The 18,457-nt window shown below is 38.4% G+C and overlaps 2 protein-coding genes across 3 annotated transcripts; both read left to right on the forward strand.

Annotated features, from left to right (window-relative positions):
* The first annotated feature begins 1,252 nt into the window (after nt 1–1,252).
* Nucleotides 1,253–12,566, forward strand: LOC145697282 (uromodulin-like). The gene is made up of 9 exons (XM_081774469.1): nt 1,253–1,416; nt 5,519–5,572; nt 8,186–8,464; nt 8,513–8,664; nt 9,253–9,422; nt 10,069–10,234; nt 10,969–11,158; nt 11,661–11,792; nt 11,960–12,566. Exons 2-8 carry the CDS (start codon nt 5,530–5,532, stop codon nt 11,789–11,791), a joined length of 1,131 nt encoding a protein of 376 aa, XP_081630595.1. The 5' UTR covers nt 1,253–1,416; nt 5,519–5,529; the 3' UTR covers nt 11,792; nt 11,960–12,566.
* Nucleotides 12,567–14,826: 2,260 nt separating this feature from the next.
* Nucleotides 14,827–18,264, forward strand: LOC145698774 (neural cell adhesion molecule 2-like). Of its 2 annotated transcripts, none has more exons than XM_081775997.1 (8): nt 14,827–14,967; nt 15,065–15,857; nt 15,992–16,612; nt 16,685–16,908; nt 17,132–17,250; nt 17,435–17,615; nt 17,851–18,061; nt 18,108–18,264. In XM_081775997.1, the coding sequence occupies exons 1-8, from the start codon at nt 14,925–14,927 to the stop codon at nt 18,199–18,201; spliced, it is 2,286 nt and encodes a 761-aa protein (XP_081632123.1). In that variant the 5' UTR covers nt 14,827–14,924; the 3' UTR covers nt 18,202–18,264. The 2 variants fall into 2 exon arrangements, with proteins under 2 accessions (XP_081632123.1, XP_081632122.1); XM_081775996.1 differs by having other exon boundaries at nt 16,685–16,902; nt 17,120–17,250.
* Nucleotides 18,265–18,457: the final 193 nt, after the last annotated feature.

Consider the following 18,457-nt stretch of genomic DNA (forward strand, 5'->3'; position numbering starts at 1 on the left):
TCATTTTTATTTGTTTCTTTTTATTTCTATGATTCGGCATTCGCAATAAAAAATTTTGATGAAAAACATTAGCTTTATCAGGCTTTATTTTTGTTCATCATATTTTAACTTCGCAAATGTAGAGTTTGACTCTAATTTTCATCTTCCACGCTATAAAAATTCAGCTAACTTAGTCAATCTGCGCATTTTTTGGAGTGGATATAAAAGGGAATGAAATCGAAGAAACTTGTGTTGACATTTTTGACATGCACCGAAACTGAATAAATTTATGATTAAATTGTTCTTTATCTTTGAAATAAATTGTATAAAAAATAATGATTTTCGAAAAAACCGCTGATAGAAAATTGCCATGGAAATGAACATTATTTTGTCATCAAACTTTTCTCTCAAAAAATGATTTTATTCGGATACGCATCGTGCTTTTCCTCTGTAGGAAGCAAAAGTTGAGCTGGAACTGCTCGGTAAGATAAAATCACCCATCAACATAATGAGGAAACAGGGTTGCCGCTGGTGGAGGAATTCAGTGGAATGACATTTCTGAAATTTAAGAAGCGCCACATCAAATTTAAATTGAATTATCAAAAATTATCGAAGAAACGATATGAAACCATTATAACAAGAAAGAACGGACTAAACCAATTTTTGGAAGTGAATTTTTGGATAACCAATAAGATTGCTGTATTTTGCCTACCGGCCAATCAAAACCCTTTCCATAAATATCTGTTCCAAAAATTGGTTCTACCCGAAAGAACTGGCCTCTGGAATATTTTAAATCAAGAAAATTTAAGAATAAAAATTTATCCTTTTCTGAAATTTTAAGAAATAAGAAAAAACTTGTTGTTTTATCAGTTTCTCCATAGTTAGCAATCTCCTTTATCAGCACTTCTATTGTCTAACCGCTCGTTTTGCGGTTAAATCCCCTGCGCGCGGCTCGGCGGATTTGACGGCGCTTAGTGGGTCCCCTTCACTTGCTCTGCAGCTTTTCGCTTATCAGCGATTTTGAAAGCGAGATTGCGGCGCTCGGTGGCGCTGCTGCGCCGCGCGCTGGGTCAACTCCTGTCGCGCTCGGCGGGAGACTGGTAGCTCGCCCTACCACCCTGTTCTGCCACCACCGCAATTGCAAGTAGTCTGAGTTGAGTACCTTGTTCTAGCCCGGGGCGCTACTCCATCGCTCTGCAATACACCAGGCCCAGCGCCTTAGCACCACCACCAAACGAGGCGAGCAAGCACCAAGCCCCTTCTGAAATCGCCTCACAACGCTTAGCTACAAGAGAAAATAAGAAAATAGCAGACGCTAGTGGTTTTTGCTCCTCCGACTGGTAGAGAGTTTCTTTCGAAGAAAACAAGAAAAAAGAACTGAATAAAGAGATTTTCGAAGACAACGAAGAATTTTCTTGCTGAAAGCTTCTATATAACGTGAGTTTTTTTCCTAGAATTTTTCTAGAACTCGGATTTTATCAGTTTGTTGGTAACAAAAGGAATTAATTGATTTGCGGCGAGAAAAATCTAAAAAATAATTTATTTTGGTGGTCTAGATTTTAGACTGAAAAGTCTAGAATATTTTCAAAGATCATTTTTATCTTAAGAGTTATCTAGATTCTTGGGGGATCAATCAACTCTAGATCGTCATTATCAAATCTAGAATCTTGACTTTTATTTTTGCAGTAGCATTTTTGCTCTTTTTCTAGATTCTAGAGATAGAGATAGAAACCCTAGAATCAAGAGGAAAAATGCTTTCTAGATGAAGCTTTACGATCCTCTAGCAACTAGGATTTATCTAGACTAGATCTGTATAGACTATTTATCATTCTAGTCATTTAGTATTGATTGAATATTGCGTGAGATTTTTGAAAAAAAAAAACGATATATTATGAAGCTCTTGATTTCGCGGAAAATTTCCGCGGTCTCTTTTGTGGAGCGCATTAGCTAAATCAGAACCGTTAATGTGGGAGATGCTTTAAATTAGGATGATTGGGATGGTTTGTCAAAGACTTGTCACTTACCGGTCCGTTTTTTCGGTCTTATTCACGTTTTTTTAGGATTGATACACGGGACAAAGGGTTTACTGTCTGAACAGATACTAGGGAGGTAACCGTTTGGTCAAACAAGAGAGAGTTACCCTTAAGACATCCGGTACATGGCCAAGAACTGATACGCCCATGGATTCCGCCGGCAATCGGATTATTTTTAGAATCCAAAAGAAACTAAAAGAGCCTCACAATTGCAGTTTTTTTCTCTTATCATCTCAGCGGGAAGCCGATTCCAGCTGATTCTAGATTCTTGATAAAACACCTGTTATGTCAAACGATAAATGAGCTCGTCACCAAGATCTCAGGGTTAGCTCAATTTGTTGATGATCAAAATCATTTGCTACAAATTCGATTTTCTTGAGTCGAACAAAATTAAAGCCTTTCCTTTCGAATTTGCCAGAAATAGAAGCAATTTGTTTTTGAAAATCGTGTCTAAAAATGCGGCTGGATTATTTTTGGATACCGAGCGACTTGTACATAATTGGGCTTTTTGCTCCGGACAAGATCGGTGCTTCATGTTAGAAAGTAGATATTAAGGATGGACACTTTCCGATACATAAATTACTTCCTCACTTTCGATTTCGCTTATTTTACTCTTTCGAAAGACCATAATAATAAATTTTATCATAAGAAAAAGAAGATTTTAAACGTTCATTTATACGATTAACTTCCTTAAAGTCTTCGAAAAACTCAATTGAGTAGATGAGGAATCAGTAGAAATTGAACAAATAAAAAACAAAAAATTTAAGGGTGCAGCCATCGATATTCGCTCAAGAATCAGTTCTCAAATCAAAATTTCCTCATTCATTTCCAGATAGAGCCTTTTTTCCTCAATTATCTGCAAAAAGTTACGGCATTTTACGATAAGCGTAAAAACCCACGTGACACGTGATTGGCCTATCTTATCATTACTTCTGTTTACGGGCGTTCCTTTTCCGTAATTACTTATTTCCAGCTCTCCATCCTTTCAATTTTGAGCAAATCATTCAGAAAATTCCGCCATCCAAAATTACAATTTACCAAAATACTTCGAACCTAAAAATAAATTCTTGTGAATTCGCCTAAAAACAAGCCCGGACATGGCGAACATGGGTTTTATGCTTTACGCAGCAGTTTCTTATTTTTTGATCGAGAAATATACGTTTTGGGAATTGATGGTAAAATTGAGAAATTGGAAAATTGGGGGCGGATTTCTGACGAAAATTGACATCCGGAAGATAATTTTTTTGAATTTAGGGGAGGATATTTGCTCAATTACTTGATCGGTTTTCTTTATTTTCGGTCAAAAATTGAGTTAGGGTTTGATAAAGAAATTAAGGAGGTAGCATTCGAAAAACTAAATTTTCAAACTGACTTTTTTCTAAGATTTTCGATGTGATACCCTTATTTAATCAGATTAATTGATAAGATATGACCTCAAGAAAAATTTTAAACGAAACATAATGGATTTTAAGGATGTACAATCCGTAAAATTAAATTTTAAAGCTGACTTTATCCTTGATTTATGGTTTGATACCCTTATTATAAAAGATTAATTGAGAAGCTTAAACTGAAAGCCGAATTTTTCATAAAACTCAGACCATCAAATAAGGGTGTCGCTATCATAAAAAAAATCTGAAAACTGTGAATAACAATGGTTTACCCTTAAAATTCATCAATTTTCTGATAGAAAAAATATTTCTTTGAACATTGTTTTCATACAAGAAATATCATCGGTATTCCCTTAATTAAAACTCAGCTAGAAAAAATGAAAATGAAAATTAAAATCAAGTCCGAAAAAATGCGCGCCCCGTTAAATTATACACAAGTCAAAATTACAATTTCGCAAATCGCTTTAGAAAAAAAATAAGCACCTCGGTCTCGTTTTGCTTTTTTCGCGTGAGTGTTAATTAGCCTCTCGTAGAACATCTTTTTCAAAAATGTCACGATAAACAAGCAAAATTGACAGCGTCCAGGGCAGCTGCTTTTAGACATTTTCGAGAGTTTCAAATTGGGCACTTCGTTATGAGCGGAAAGTCGGGGCGAAACATGACCGTGCGGTTGAGCGGTACGATCGGACGGGTGATTAAATCCGACTCGACGAGTGAGGACCGGACAGGATGTTGAAAAATTGGATGAATTCTAGTGCTAATTTTTATAAAAAGACATTTCGTTTTTCGAGCTTATTAATAAACGATTTTTTGAATAAGGGTATCACTCTCTTAGGTTCAAAGATCAAATCCTTAGGAAAACTATCCAAAATAAGAAAATTTTCTCTGAAAAAGTCTTCCTATGGAAAAAACGATTTTTTGATTAAGGGTATCACTCTCTTAATTTAACAAATCGAATCTTTAGCAAAAAGTCTCTAAAAATAAGTAAGTATTTCTCTTGAAAAGTCTTATTTTTCAGTCAAAATAAAGGAAAAAATTAAGGGTATCACTTTTTTGGCTCAATAAAATATCTCTCTATCGACCCGTTCAAGATAAGCACCCTGGATCAAAGCTATCTTTAGAAACTCCGCTATCATTTTGTACAGCCGGTTAATGCTTGGTTTGGCAAATTGATCCAATAAGGGACCACATTATCATTTTGTGGAAGTGGTAATTTTCGTCCATTTCCGTGCGTGTCCGAAACGAGATTATCTACCCTCCCGCGCGGTTGATAAAAAGCCAGCTCTCTCTTTTTTTCCTTTTCTGTAGTATTCCCAAGATACAATCAGCTTTAACTACGTAAGCTTTGTCTAATTAGATTCCATTTCCGGGCGAAAATAAAACCGCTCATGGGGCGTACGAAAATTGCGGCCGCTGTGAAATTGACTACGTTAGTAATCGGGCGGTCGCGATTCTTGGCGTCTCCTTTTTATGCGCATACGGGTTAACTCGTCGGTCACACCAGCAGTCGAAATATTCCAGCTGATTTAATTCTTCAATTTTGTGGCGATTTAAAAGAACCTTGAGGTGAAGGCAAAAGGCCGCTGCGCTGGAAAAATTCAAAAAGGATGATATAAGCAATTATTCTTTTTCAAGCAAAAAAGCACCTCTTTTCTTAAACAAGAGGTCCTTATTTTTGCGAATTGTCAGGAGCCGACAAGAAGTCCCAGGAAATTTCGCGTGGAAATTTTTGACCAACCAAAAGCCTGAATTCGGCAAACCGGCCAATCAGAAGCCGAGTAAGCTGAATTCAGGCTTCTAATTGGTTGAAAATTTCCACGTAAAATTTTTCGGGATTTATCGTCAGTTCCTGACACCTCCCCGTTAAATAGAAGCTATTCTTGAGTTCTTTTTATTTTTCAAAACAAAAATTTTTTCAATTTTTTATCCTAGTCGAACAAATTTGTAGATAAATGTTTTAACATCAGTTTTACTTGTTATATCTTAAAATTCTTGATAACTTGTTTACAATTTTTTCAAACACGGTTATGCTCGAATCTCGCCGCAATCGACCAAATATTTTCAGTAAAAAGCCAAGCTGTACTTTTCAAGTAACAAGATTCTAAATTTTCTTTTTAGGACACACGAAAATGCGGATTGTTCCGTCGTTATTCTTTCTCTCGACGATATCAGGTACGAAATTGCGATTTTTCCCTTCTTGAACCTTTTTTTCGACGTTTATTTTGACGTGAAAAAAGAGGATTTCTAAAAGCAAATCATTTATTTGAGAAGTAAAGACTTTCCAAAATCCGAACTCAAAAATAAAAGCGAAAAAAAATTTCTGATTTTTTTTTCAATTTTTTAACTTTTTCTCAAATTTACTTTTCCCTCAAAAATAATTTTTAGGAATTTTGACGATTTTATTTGATGATTTTTCAATTTTTTTCTTTGAAAAAGTTTTTTGATTGAATTTACTTTTGCTTCAAAATTTCAGTTTTTTTTTTCGCTACAAGAAAAAATCACGTTAGATAAGTCGGCTAACGGGCGCGCTAAATGAACAATTTTATCCGAGAGCATATCCGAAAACATCTCCTGCCGATGTCGGACATTTGCCGGACATGCGCGATATTGCGATATCCGGAAAACCGCCGCATGTTTTTTCACATTGCAGAGCTTTTTTTCGAATCTTTAGGGGAAAAAGCTGTGAAAGCAAGATTTCACAAAATTTTCAAAAAAATAGGCTTGGCTCTAGAATCCACACGTGCAGGCGCGGGTGGGGAGATGATCTTTGAATCATCTGCGCAACTCGAGCGGCAAGAGAATATTGGCTTTCGGACATCACGTTACCCAAGAAAATTTCTAGTTAGAAAATTTTGAGTCGAAAACTTCGCGCTAAAATAGAATAAGCGAAAATTCTTGCGGATTCGAGTTCTCCCCCGTTGAGCGACCGAAAAAACCCGAGGCCAATTTAAAGAATTCCGGATTTTGGTCACTTACCCTTATCACGCAAATCCCCCGCTGTGTACCAACGTCGTTCTTTTTCTAAAAACGACGGTTGATAAGAAGCGGGAAATTAGCGAGGAAGGTACTTTTTGTAATGAAAGGAAGAAGAATGCGTTTTGATAAATAAAAAGACTCGATAATGAGCTGGCCGCGAAATGGATTTTAGAAATCACGTGACTTCTCCTTTCGTCTCGGAAGCTACAGTAGTTCCACGCAACAACTCTTGAGACAACATGATTAAGAATCACCTTTCACGGCTCGGTGAGCTTGCGAGTCACAGACTCCTCAAATCTAATTTTCGGTAGCGCTCATTCTAGCGACAAGCGACTCTAGCGAACAAATGACATCAGAGGCAGACCGTTAGCCGCCCGCCAAGCGCTCAAGAAACGCTCCAAGCGAAGAGCTCAGCGGCTTAGAGGTTTTGTTGCTTCTTTTTTTCAAAAAGGAGAGGCGTTTGGTTTCAGTTTTGAAGATTGTGGTCCGTAAAAAATATCAAATAAGACCAAATTTTTGGCTCAAAAAGGAGCACGGCCGATTTTTTCAGGACTTACAGTACAAAATTTTCGCCCGTTAAAAATCATGCACAGAAGATCTCATCAGAAAAAGTTAAATATTCACCGAGCTTCGGAGTTTATCTCCAGCACCGATGCGCAGCCGGTTGATATCCTTAACCAGCCGGGCCGGAGAGAGCCAATTTGCCTCACTGAATAGCCACTCTTCTGAATTGCCGCTCACGGAAGCGAAAATTGACAGTTAAAAGTTTTAAGCGGCGAAGGGAATGGACTTATACAAGAGCAAGAGCGGATGTTAGCCCATTCTAGCGTTTTTACGGTATTTCGCCTTTTCTTCTGGCTTTCCTGAAAAAACAATCTTGTCATTTTTTGTCAGAGCGCACTTGAATATCTCGAGAAAATTTCTAGCTCCAGAAATTCGCGCGATAAAGCTCGGAAGCAATGTGGTTCATAAAATTGCTACTCTAGGTACTTGCTTATCGCGACTGCTTTGGTCGGCCACATCCTTTAAAAATGGCCAGATTAAAAAATTATTTGAAATTAAAAAAAGACCTCTAATCCTGTTTTCACAATCGACCACTCCTGAAAGATCTTCAAACGGCGCTAGAAATTATCGGATAAACAGCTCGGAAAAATAATCGCGACTTGTCAGAAAGAGATAAAAAAAGCGAAAGAGCGCGGGCGAAATAACCGCAAGAGGCAATAATGTTTTGATTTTTGACTTGTTTCGACTTTGTTTTATCGGTTTTTCTGGCGCTTCCCACGGAGGATGACGCTGATTTCTTGAGCTTTTTCAACCCTTTTTTTAAGATAAAAGAAAGAAAAAATGGAAAAAGCGATTTTGAAACTGAAAAAATTGGCATTATATTTAAAAAAAAGTGTGCCGCGAAAATGTGATTTTTTTTCGTGGATTTCTGTTTAGTAGTAAAACATTCAAGAAATTTGACGGTGCGGCTCCTGTGAAGGGTCGCACGCTCTGAAGTCCTTCTCTCGTCCCTGGTTGATGAGAGGCTGGCTAATGAGATATGCGCTCGTTCGAGAAAACGCACTTGGAAGCTATGTCACGTGACCTTCAGCTGTGGTCGGCGTCGCAGAGGATGCTTTTTATAAATTTGATCATTTTTCTTTCTTTTTTTAAATTGGAATGACGCATACAGAATCATTAAACTATATGTTTTGATATTTTCATGCTAATTTTTTATGAAAAATTCAAAATTTTTAATATTTTTTTCTCTTTTATGGTTTTCAGAAAAAATAAAAATTATTAAATTTTATCAATTTTTCTTTCTAGCGGTTGAAAAAGAAGAAATCGCAGTAACATGCGGCCAGAAAAAGATCGAAGTCCGTCTGCAAAAGGAATATCTTCTGAAAAACAAGGTCAACGTCCAGAACCGCGAGCAGCTCCACATGGGCGACAACACAGCTTGTATCCCGATCGAAGAAGAAGATGCTTACAAATTCGTGATCTTCGCTCCCTTCGATTCCTGTTTCACAAAAGTCGAGCACGAAACTGAAGATTACGTCTTTTCCAACGAAATTTATTTCAATAACACGAGACAAGCAACTCAAGGTAAAAAATGATCCCCGATTTCAAATTCGGCTAGCGGTGATTTTTCAGTTTTCAAATGGAGATGCATCTACGAAGATAAATACACAGTTTCTTACGAACACGCGATTACACCAATCAAGAGAACGCTTTCCTTCACGACTGAAAAGGGTCAATTTGATGTTGACATGCGAGTCTACCAGGATGATCAATACACTTCCGAGGTAATAAACCATAAATATGGGAAATATTTTTTTTTAATATTTTTCTTTATATTAATAAAACCTGATTAGGAAAGTTAAACTGTAGCATCTCGTAGGAAGTTTTGTGGCTCATTTGATAGTTTTATTAAAATATTTAAAAATTTTTAAAAACTATAAATTTAATTTAAGCTCTGTTTTTAAATCCACAGATGTTATTTTTTATCCTCACCAAAGCCCGGATGGCGAGTATGATGTGATATTATGGGCACAACAAATTAGAAGTTTTATCCAATCTGACGAGAAAACTAAGAGCTTCGACTGTTGTTTGCAGCCATAACTTTTGAGCTTGCTTTTTGGTGAATATAATATTCAATTGATATTCAATGATTGTGGGTTGGAATCGATGGAGCCACTTTTTATGATGACGATGAATTCTAAATTACTAAAATAAAAATATCCATGAAATTTAAAGCCAACGTATTTACAGGGGATAACATTATTTGAGAACCTTGAAGTATGAAATCTATACTTAGAGGATGAAAAAATATTTACAAGAATAACCACTAGATGACTTATGGTCTCTTTTCTTCTATAATCTTTCTTCTCTAGATTTCGGAGCGAACCCCAATCCGCTTGAACACCCCCGTCTACGTCTCCCTCAATCTGGACCGCCCCTTCGCCTTCCCGGAAATCGTCCTAACAGTGAAAAACTGCTTCGCCACTGACCAGACTGACCCTTCTTCGGAAACTGCGAATTGGTACTCGCTCATCTCTGGAATGTAAGTACACCATTTTTGGAATGCCGAACACAAAGGCGGAATTCACCCGCAAAGAAAAGGCGATTATGGCAGGATATCTTGATAGAGCTGAATTTTTAAATGTTCAAAAGAAAAAAATAGAACTGTATTTTTCAAAATGAACCTTTTTCTAATTGCCGAAAATTGAATACGCTTCCGTGTCTGATTAGAAATATCGCGCGAAATTTCAAATTCGCGCTTTTGTTTTATTCGTTTATTTTCTCTTCTGTCGCTGATTAGGGAGCTATATAAACCCGGTTAAACTAACCAGCGCGGTTTTTAGTGAACCGCAGTTTCGAAAATATATTAGCTGAGATAACACAGATTTTGTCTTTTCTCAAATACTGCCTGTACTGAAGTACAGTGTCTAAAATAGACATTAAAATCAGGAGCGGCTTTTTTGCAGCAATATTTTATTGATCGAGAAAGCCGCTTGCGGCTTTTGAATCAAAAAAAAACATTTTAAGAAATTTGACTCGAAAGCCGCGAGCGGCTTTTTCGACTGCTCCAAGAAATTCTCAATTCAAAGCCGAAATCGCAGTTGGGAATCCTCAATTTTCTTTTGACTCGAAAGCCGCACGCGGCTAACTTTAAATCTTTTCCACCCTATTTTTAACCAAAATTTTAGGTGCGTCCAGCCCAACGACCCCTCCATCGTCCTCCTCGAAAACGGCGTCGGCAACAATGCCCGCTTCAAGTTCAACATGTTCAAATGGAAGACCCGAACTAGCTACATCTACATGCACTGCGAAGTCTACTTGTGCGACTCCGACAAGGAAGAATGCTACAATGAGGTAAGCGCTCTACCTGCTCTTTAGAAACAAGGGAGGCGAAACATAGCTCGGCTTACCGCGATTGCGGTGCATTCTAATTTTTTTTCGTTGAGATCACAAATGTGACAATTGTCAAAAGAGAAAACCAAAAGTACGCCAGCATTTGGCATAACTTGACGAGAGTCGATGAATTTTGTGGGCTTTGTTAGGGAGTTTTGGATTTTTAAAATTAAGAAATAAATTTTCAAATAAAAAGCACTTATTATCTCAACCTAGAATTATCCCTGATTTAGACATAAAAAATTATTTAAATTTCCCAAAATTTAAGCCGCTGATAAAAATTAATTATTTGAAAATTTTGATCAGAATTATGGTTTTTGCGTGAATTCTTCATCAAAGATTTTTTCCTGCTTTTGAAATATTTTTTTGAATTCCAAAAAGAAGAGAATGTGGAATCCATGTATTCCGCTGTTCAACTAATCGCGCGTAAAACGAAATTTCTCTCGCGAATTCCCAGAGTTATCCCCCCTAAAGAAAGAAGGTGGTATGTGTCCTTGGGAACCGCAAGCGACTTGATCAGATTGTTCCTGTCGTCGGCAGGAAGAATCGGGTTAAGCATTCCGGACAGAATTTGATAACGCTTCTGACAAGAAGAATTGAACCTAAATCAAGTTATCATTCGATCCGGCAAGTTCCATAAAGGAGCGCCCTTCAAGAAGTTGCATAAATTAGCTCCATTTAAACTGTATTTTCAGGATGCCGTCTGCTCTGGAACCGATCGTGTCCGACGTAATGCCGAGCTCGGCCCCAACGATGAAGAAGTCGTCACTGAATTCAAACCAACCTTCATGTCCAAGGGTCCAATCATCATCGACGACGACATCATCGATTCCGTCGGCAAGGCTGAAATCAACAAGCTCGAGATCGACTTTATGACTGATAACGGTAAGTTCCCGCTTCCCTGTTCATTCAAAAACAAGCCTCTTTGTTTATTTTCCTCAGACCTTTTTTAGCCACACAACTTCACTTGTGTGATATACAGTAAACATAGACTCACGTGGCTTGTAGGCTAAAGACCTTCGCTTGGAAGTTTAGAATCTTTAGATGAAGCACTTGAATTCAAAAGCGCTCTCAAAACTCGACTTCGGAGTCCTTCCGTTGCGCAAATAGAGTCCCACTAATAGTGACTTGAGTGGTCGTTTCTGCGAAAATTAATCAAGACGAAGCTAAAAATCAAAAAATCTTAAGGGCGTCCCTCGCAAAACGCCTCTTTTTTGCCTTTTTTAAGTGAGCGTCTGAAAAACCACCAAAATCAAATTGGACTGGTCGCAAATTTGGTTGGGCCGCTTAATTTGCATCGAGCGATAATGAGATAATAATGGAACTGGTTTTTCTGACGCATTTTTCAAGAATATTCAAATTGGATTTTTTTAAAACAAATTTTTAGAATTCCTCCGACTGTACATCATCGTCACCATTTGCACCGTCCTCGCTTTTGTTGGAATCTTGATCGGAATCATCGCTGTTGTCATCAGAAGACGAGCTCAGCAGCAGAAAGAACTTTTTGTTTCTAACTAAGGTGAGTTTCAAAAACGAGCGATTCCGGAAAAACTTATGTAAAAAAATCATCGATCTCCCATCGGATTAAAACACATCGAACCGCGAGGCGATTCCAGCTCAGAATAATGCGCTGTAATGCGGCGTATAGTAAACCTCCGGAAAGTATTGACTAACATGCAATTTCAGAATCGTGCACTACGACCGATGCTTGCCCCAAGGACGAGCCACCAGCCCCAGAACACCAACGATATTACAGTAACAACTCTCCCAATCAGCGTCAAGGCATTTTTACATTAGAAAATAGGCTTTTTGTGATAATTTTTTTAAAAGTATCGTAAATTTCCGAGTCGAAAAATCATTTTTTATTTTTTTGGCTTAATTTTGATGAAAAAATCGCTTTTCCGTAATAATTAATTGTAAAACTTATAAAATAATGTCCCAAATTTTGAAAAAAAAGAAGCCCGATTGTCGAAATAAGGCTATCCCTTTCCCCAAATTACTAACCAAAAAACATCAAAAAAAGACAAAAAAAATACCTGCCTGTCTGAATCGGCACATTCCATTGGTTAAAAACAAGCTTAAAATACATATTTATTAAATTATTAAATGATTATTTGAAAATGGCCCTTTTTTGGGTCTTTGAAATCATAGAAGAAGAAAAACGAAAACAACCATCGCAGCTCCCGAAAAAACCCACCAATCCGATTGCAGTGCAGTGCTCGTGGCGACTGTAATTGAGGGGAAACCCTTAACTACTGGCGTCTCGAAAATACGAGTACAATTTTGTTGTAAATATGATCTAACGAATAAATATTTCTATCGCTTATAATTTATAAGTTATAAACAAACCTGTTTTTCATTGTCGCAAAAAAATCTTGATTGAGCAAAAGAATTTTAATTCTGATTCTGATTTGTCTTTTCTTTCTTTTTTGATTGATCACGAAGTTATCTCAACCCACCGGTGCGTCGGTGACAAAAGAACAAAAAATTCTCAGCTTGCAGCTGCATAAATGCATACGTAGTTTTCTTTACCGGTATTGTTTCACCAGGTTTACGCTCAGAGATATATTCAAATGCGGATTTTTCGGGCTTTTGACAAAATGAATCTTTAAAAATTTCTAGCTCCGCCCCTGTAATGAGCATAAAATGCCATCGCGATAAGCGCAGACTTATTGGAAGGTCACCTTTCTCCTGCATCAGTTTCTTGAAAGTGCTGAAACCCTGCCCTACTCTCTCTTTTGATGACTCCTTTTTATGGTTCAACCCTCGGTGCTCAATTGCCTCTCCGCAAATTTACAAAAAAAGCGTCGTGAACAATCGCGGGCAAACATACAAATCAGAAGTAGTACGACGATAATACGATCGATATTGGTGGCGGTTTCCTGCCGAGCTCTTTAATCGATTACTGTTTTACGGCGCCGCGGGAGTGAGAAAATTTTTAGGCCTTTTAAAGATTTTTTTCTTAAAATTAAAAAAAATATTTTTTCCTTAATTATTTATTTTTTGTCTTAAAAAAGAGCTCTAGTAAAAAATCAAAAATTTTTACGAACCAAAAATATTTTTCAGGACAATTTATTGAACACCAGAAAGTGGTTTATCGCAGGCTCATGATTTGTCCTGGGTTGGCTATAATTGCACTCTATAAAAGCCGCAGAAGAACAAGCCGCAACTTCAGATCACCAATGCGGTACGCCACAAGGACGCACTCGGGCCAGACCGTACACATACTTCCGCGAATATCCAAAATACCAGAAGTTTTCAAATGAATCCCAATTTTCAATGAATCTTCCAATTAGCCACAAATTTGCAACGCTTCCAGATGCTGTGGAAAATCCCTAGGCTTATTGGTTTATTAAAAATTTACAAAGTTTTTGGGCACCAGCGCGTAGAAGAACGTCAAAATCTGTCTCAGTTATATTTCACAGCTGCTGCTCTATCGATTCCGGTTCGGCTAATTGGCCAAAGTTGAGTCGGGATCGATTTTAACAGTTTTAGCATTTGAAAATTTAGAAAACGCGCGGCGAGAGGGGGGCTTATTTAATTTTCTCGACAAGTTCTTTTGTTTCGTTTTGTTGAAAAAGTACTCTCGGGGAACAACAAGGGCCCTCGGGGGATCTTGTCGAGACGAAAATGAGGATGAAAATGAGTACTTGAGAAGTCATTTGCTTTTCTCATGGGTTTTCCTCCTTGATTTCGATATTTTGGAAAGCAAAATAGAAAGCACCATAAATCGACATTTGAATTTTCTTTTTGGACTTTTTGTGAGCATATTTGACGAATGATCCTTTCTGTAGATGATTCTCTAATGTATGAAAAGTACAATTTTTCCCCCCGAAATTGATCAAAAAGCCCTCCCGACACGAGCACCTGTACTGTTCTGCCCGTCGTGTAGCTGAGCGAAAATCGATGAAGCCATTCTTCTTGGTATACAAAAATTTTAATATTCCGTCAGAAGCGTGCGGGATGAAAGGCGGAACACTCGCATGGACACCCAACAAGGCCGTATGTCAGTATTTAACAATCGTCGGGAGGATGTATTGACTCCTACTAAGAATATGAATATCATTGAACGTTTTTAAAAAAAGGTCATACATAGGTCATATATATCGGTGACAGCCTGCTACGAGCATTTTATGATTTCTTTTAAAAGTCACTTTATTTTGTCCAATTAAACCCAAAAGGAATTATCAGAATTTATATTTATGATCTTCAGAAATTCTTAAAAAAATTGCTAAGAGCAGTAACTGACTGCCAAACCTGTTTTAACTGACCTGCCAAAGCCTAAAATACGAAGAATGGTAAAGATTTTTATCAAAATTGTCTTTCCTTGGCCTTTGAAAATGGTGCAACTTCCATGAAATTCGCCTCCCTCAGATAATATGAAATCAATATCCCCACAGCGCAGCGGGAATTGATCCTACCGCCAGGAAGAGCTTCAATTTCGCGCACTCGGCGTTTGTCGAAACGCAGCGCCACCACGTGAGAGGCAGTAAAATTTTGAAAAGATCGCCGCGGGGATGAGCCCGGAAAATATATCACTTTCATATCGAGAGCCGAAGGCGTCACAGCAAAGGTATAAAACCGAAAAAAGCGTCGCAGCTATTTTTATAACAACAATTTAAAATACGAAAAAGAAAAGAGAGATAGAGGGATGAAAATTTCGAAGAGTTTATTGCCTATTTTGGGCACACAAGGTAAGATAATGTTCAAAATAAAAAAAAAATTGGTCGAAAAATTCAAGCGGTTTTTTGTCAATTTCAAAGAAACTTTCCCTTTATATTACATTTCTAGCCGTCAAAGTCATCCCTTCCGACAAGCGATTGGTCAAGCAACTCCATGACAACCTCTTCCTTTCCTGCTTCGGCACAGATCTTGAATGGGTCAACCCAAAAGGCCATGTCATCGCAACAAAGCAACGCTCGGACAGCATTTACGTCGAGACCCGCAGCGGTCAGCTTCGACTTTGGATCAAAAACTTGAAAATGGAAGATATCGGCGACTACACTTGCCGAAGCACGAGCGAAGAGGATGGCGATTTTGAAGTGAGAAATGTGATGGTTCGGCCAGAAGTCGACTTTCAAACTCAAGAGCAACAAACATTCATTGAAGGCACCAACGCCGAGATTGCATGTGACTTCTCCGCCAACGGCTTGGACACGATCGTCGAGTGGTACGCCCCTGGAAACCCAACACCACTCATTCCTCAAAACGGCAACAATCTTTTCGTCGACGACATCACCCGCGACAATGGAGGCATTTACCGCTGCACTGTCATCACCACCGACACTGGCGATGTCGACGACGTCGACATTTTGGTCGAAGTTGAGTACCCTCCTGAGATTGAAGACTTCATCAATGTCCCCGAAGATAACGAAGTCTGGTTGACTGAAGGTCAAAATTTCTCCGTCCCCTGCGAGGCCTTTGCTGTTCCAGAGCCAGAAATGACTTGGAGTCGAGAGACAGCGGAAGGGAATTATGATGTGATTGGGACGGAGAACAACTTGATGTTTACAGATATTCGGTTGGAGAACTCTGGGAAATACATTTGCTCGGCGAAAAATGACCATGGAACTGTTTCAAAAAGGTATTTTTGCCAAATGGGTCGTCCATTAGCCAACACTCTAGGATTTAAAGATTTTTAATCGTATTTACGATGAATAAAAAATTAAAATACACTGAAATTCAAGGTATTTTATGGTTTTCATTATTTATTTCTAGTTTCAATCTTGTTGTCCTTCCTCCACCTACGACCATCGTCAACGACCAACTCGTCGATGGAATCGACTTTCCCTACTTTGTCAATCTTGGTGATCCGATGAAATTCGTCTGCGAGAACATGTACCCTGCTGATTTCGTCTGGACCACCCCCGACGGATCTCAAGCAGCGATGGATCAACTCAATCGAATCGCCGAAACGACCGATTCCGGATTCTACACTTGCACTTCGACGATCAAAAGAGGGAGGACGAAAGAGATGATCGAGGTCTCATCGTCAGTGAATGTCCAGGTTCGATATCCGCCAATGATCGCGACGGAAGAATTGGAAATCTTCTCCTACCCTGGTCTAGAAACAAATATCCCTTGCTCTTTCGTCGCCAATCCTGTTGGTTTCACCGCCATCTCCGGCCCTCAAATTGAAGAAGAGCTTCTCTTGAACGAAGTAAATTATGTTTTCAAAGCTGAAGAGAAGGACTTTCCCTCGACTTACCAGTGCACTTCTCGAAACGATCTTGGCAACGAAGAATACGAAGTGAGACTACTCAAGGCGGAGAAACCCAAAGAATTGAGACTTTTGAAGGTGGTTCAAAAGAGGCCGGACAGAGTCGTTATTTCTTACAGGTTAATTGATAGACTAAAATTGATCTATTTTCGAAAGGATTTCTTATGACATTATCATCAAACAATCTTTAGCCGGGACTATTCAAGAGGCCAGATTGACCTCTCCGACGTCGTTGTTCACTTGACTTCCCCACACTGGCCAAATCTCATTCGAACCATTCCTGTCGACAACCAAAATCACGTGACCATCGACGACCTTGATCCAGAGCGAACATACACCCTCCGACTTCAAGGAATCAACGCCGTCGGTGAAAGCCCAGTCTCTAAAAAGCTCGAGTTCACAACTGAACCTCTAGGTATTTTATTTTTTCTTTATATAAAAATCAATACGCCATATAAAAAACTATAAAAATCGCCTAACAACAAAATCGCCTTATCGCCGATTAACCGACTAACCGACTAACGACTTCTACTTCAGATTCACGTAAGTCAAAGCCCAATTAATCGATCATATTTGAGGAGATAATTGCCATATTAAAAATGAACCGAACAATTAAGCTAATCCACGGTTTTTTTCAGGAGCACCTGTCGTCCAAATCAATCGGGTATCCACGGAGAATGGACAGTATTACGTCGAATGGGAAATTACCAACAATGGTGGTGGAAAAATGCGAGAATTGAAGCTTGAATACGGAATCGTAAGCTTCTTTCTTGTTAGAATATGGTTGTTATAGTGAATTTTAACTCATTTTTTCCGATCACGCTGAAGCTTTAAATAATTATAAAGTTTAGTGGATATCTTTGAATTCTTTTTAAGGAAAAAATAAAAATCCAGAGACTAAATAAAACTAATATGGTTCTCTTTCAAAACCTTTTTTCTAGTACAAAGACGCCGAAATGATCAAAATCGCCGACATCTCCGACTTCCCCAAATCCAACTCTGGCAAAATCAAGATCGCCAACCTCGTCAAAAACGAAAACTACTGGGTCTTGCTCCAAGCCAAGAACGAAGAGCTTCCCTCGAAGACTGTCAGATGCGATGTCAAAGCTAAAGACTCTTCGCGTAAGTTGTTTTTCAAAATCAATAAAGTAATCAATCCCTCAGCGTGATATTCTTCCTTGATCGCTGATCGGGCTCAGAAAAAAAGGGAGAGAAGGAGGTTAATTCCCTGCTGGGGGGAATCAATAAAACTTTCAAGTCCCGACCAGGACATTTTCTCTTTTCGCTCGGGGGGATAAGGCTTACAGACAATCCTTCACAAGATTGTCTACTAGACATCAACTCATTTTTCTTTCAGAAAATCGCGTTCTCTTCCTTGCTATCGGCTCCTCCGTCTTCCTTCTTATCATCGGCCTCGCCATCGATGTCACGTGCTACTTTACCAAGCAAAAAGGGCTTCTGAACCGAATCGTCTCTAGAAAAATTCCCGCTGGAGCTCAGCCGATCGGCGCGACTTCCTCCGAAGAAGCAAGTTCGACAGATGAATCCGAAGAGAAATGTTTAAAAAGGTAAAGAAAAAATAGCTCGAATCGATTGTTAATCAAAAATTCAAAGCAAGCTCGACGAGGATTCCGAGGATCAGGGAATGGGATCTCTAACCGAAAGTGCAACGAGACTTGAAACTGTGAAAGAAGCAGAAGAATTATAAATCACATGTAAAATCACTGAAAACAAAAATAAATCTGTAAATTTATGTTCAAATAAAGCAAATTTCAAAAAACCAATCCGACCATTTTTATCTTTTGGCAAAAAAATCGGGGAAAACGGGCAATTTATTGTTTATGGTAAAAGAGGATCTTTAAGAGGAATCCTCTTAGAGGATCTTAATGAAGGTCCTGCAGTTCAGATGCAAGGAGAAGAGGGCTTCGCTGATTTTTTTTAATAAAAAGAAAAAGTAACCAGTT

Source organism: Oikopleura dioica, chromosome 2 (assembly GCF_907165135.1).
Source record: "Oikopleura dioica chromosome 2, OKI2018_I68_1.0, whole genome shotgun sequence".
In the NCBI taxonomy this organism is placed as follows: Eukaryota; Metazoa; Chordata; class Appendicularia; order Copelata; family Oikopleuridae; genus Oikopleura; species Oikopleura dioica.

Coding starts and splice junctions, on each gene's coding strand:
- LOC145697282 (XM_081774469.1), top strand. CDS start 5,530: ATGCGGATTGTTCCGTCGTTATTCTTTCTCTCGACGATATCAG. Junction 10,235..10,968: donor AGGAAGAATGCTACAATGAG/GTAAGCGCTCTA, acceptor CTGTATTTTCAG/GATGCCGTCTGCTCTGGAAC. Junction 11,159..11,660: donor CGACTTTATGACTGATAACG/GTAAGTTCCCGC, acceptor ACAAATTTTTAG/AATTCCTCCGACTGTACATC.
- LOC145698774 (XM_081775996.1), top strand. CDS start 14,925: ATGAAAATTTCGAAGAGTTTATTGCCTATTTTGGGCACACAAG. Junction 16,903..17,119: donor GCTCGAGTTCACAACTGAAC/CTCTAGGTATTT, acceptor AAGCTAATCCAC/GGTTTTTTTCAGGAGCACCT. Junction 17,251..17,434: donor TGAAGCTTGAATACGGAATC/GTAAGCTTCTTT, acceptor CCTTTTTTCTAG/TACAAAGACGCCGAAATGAT.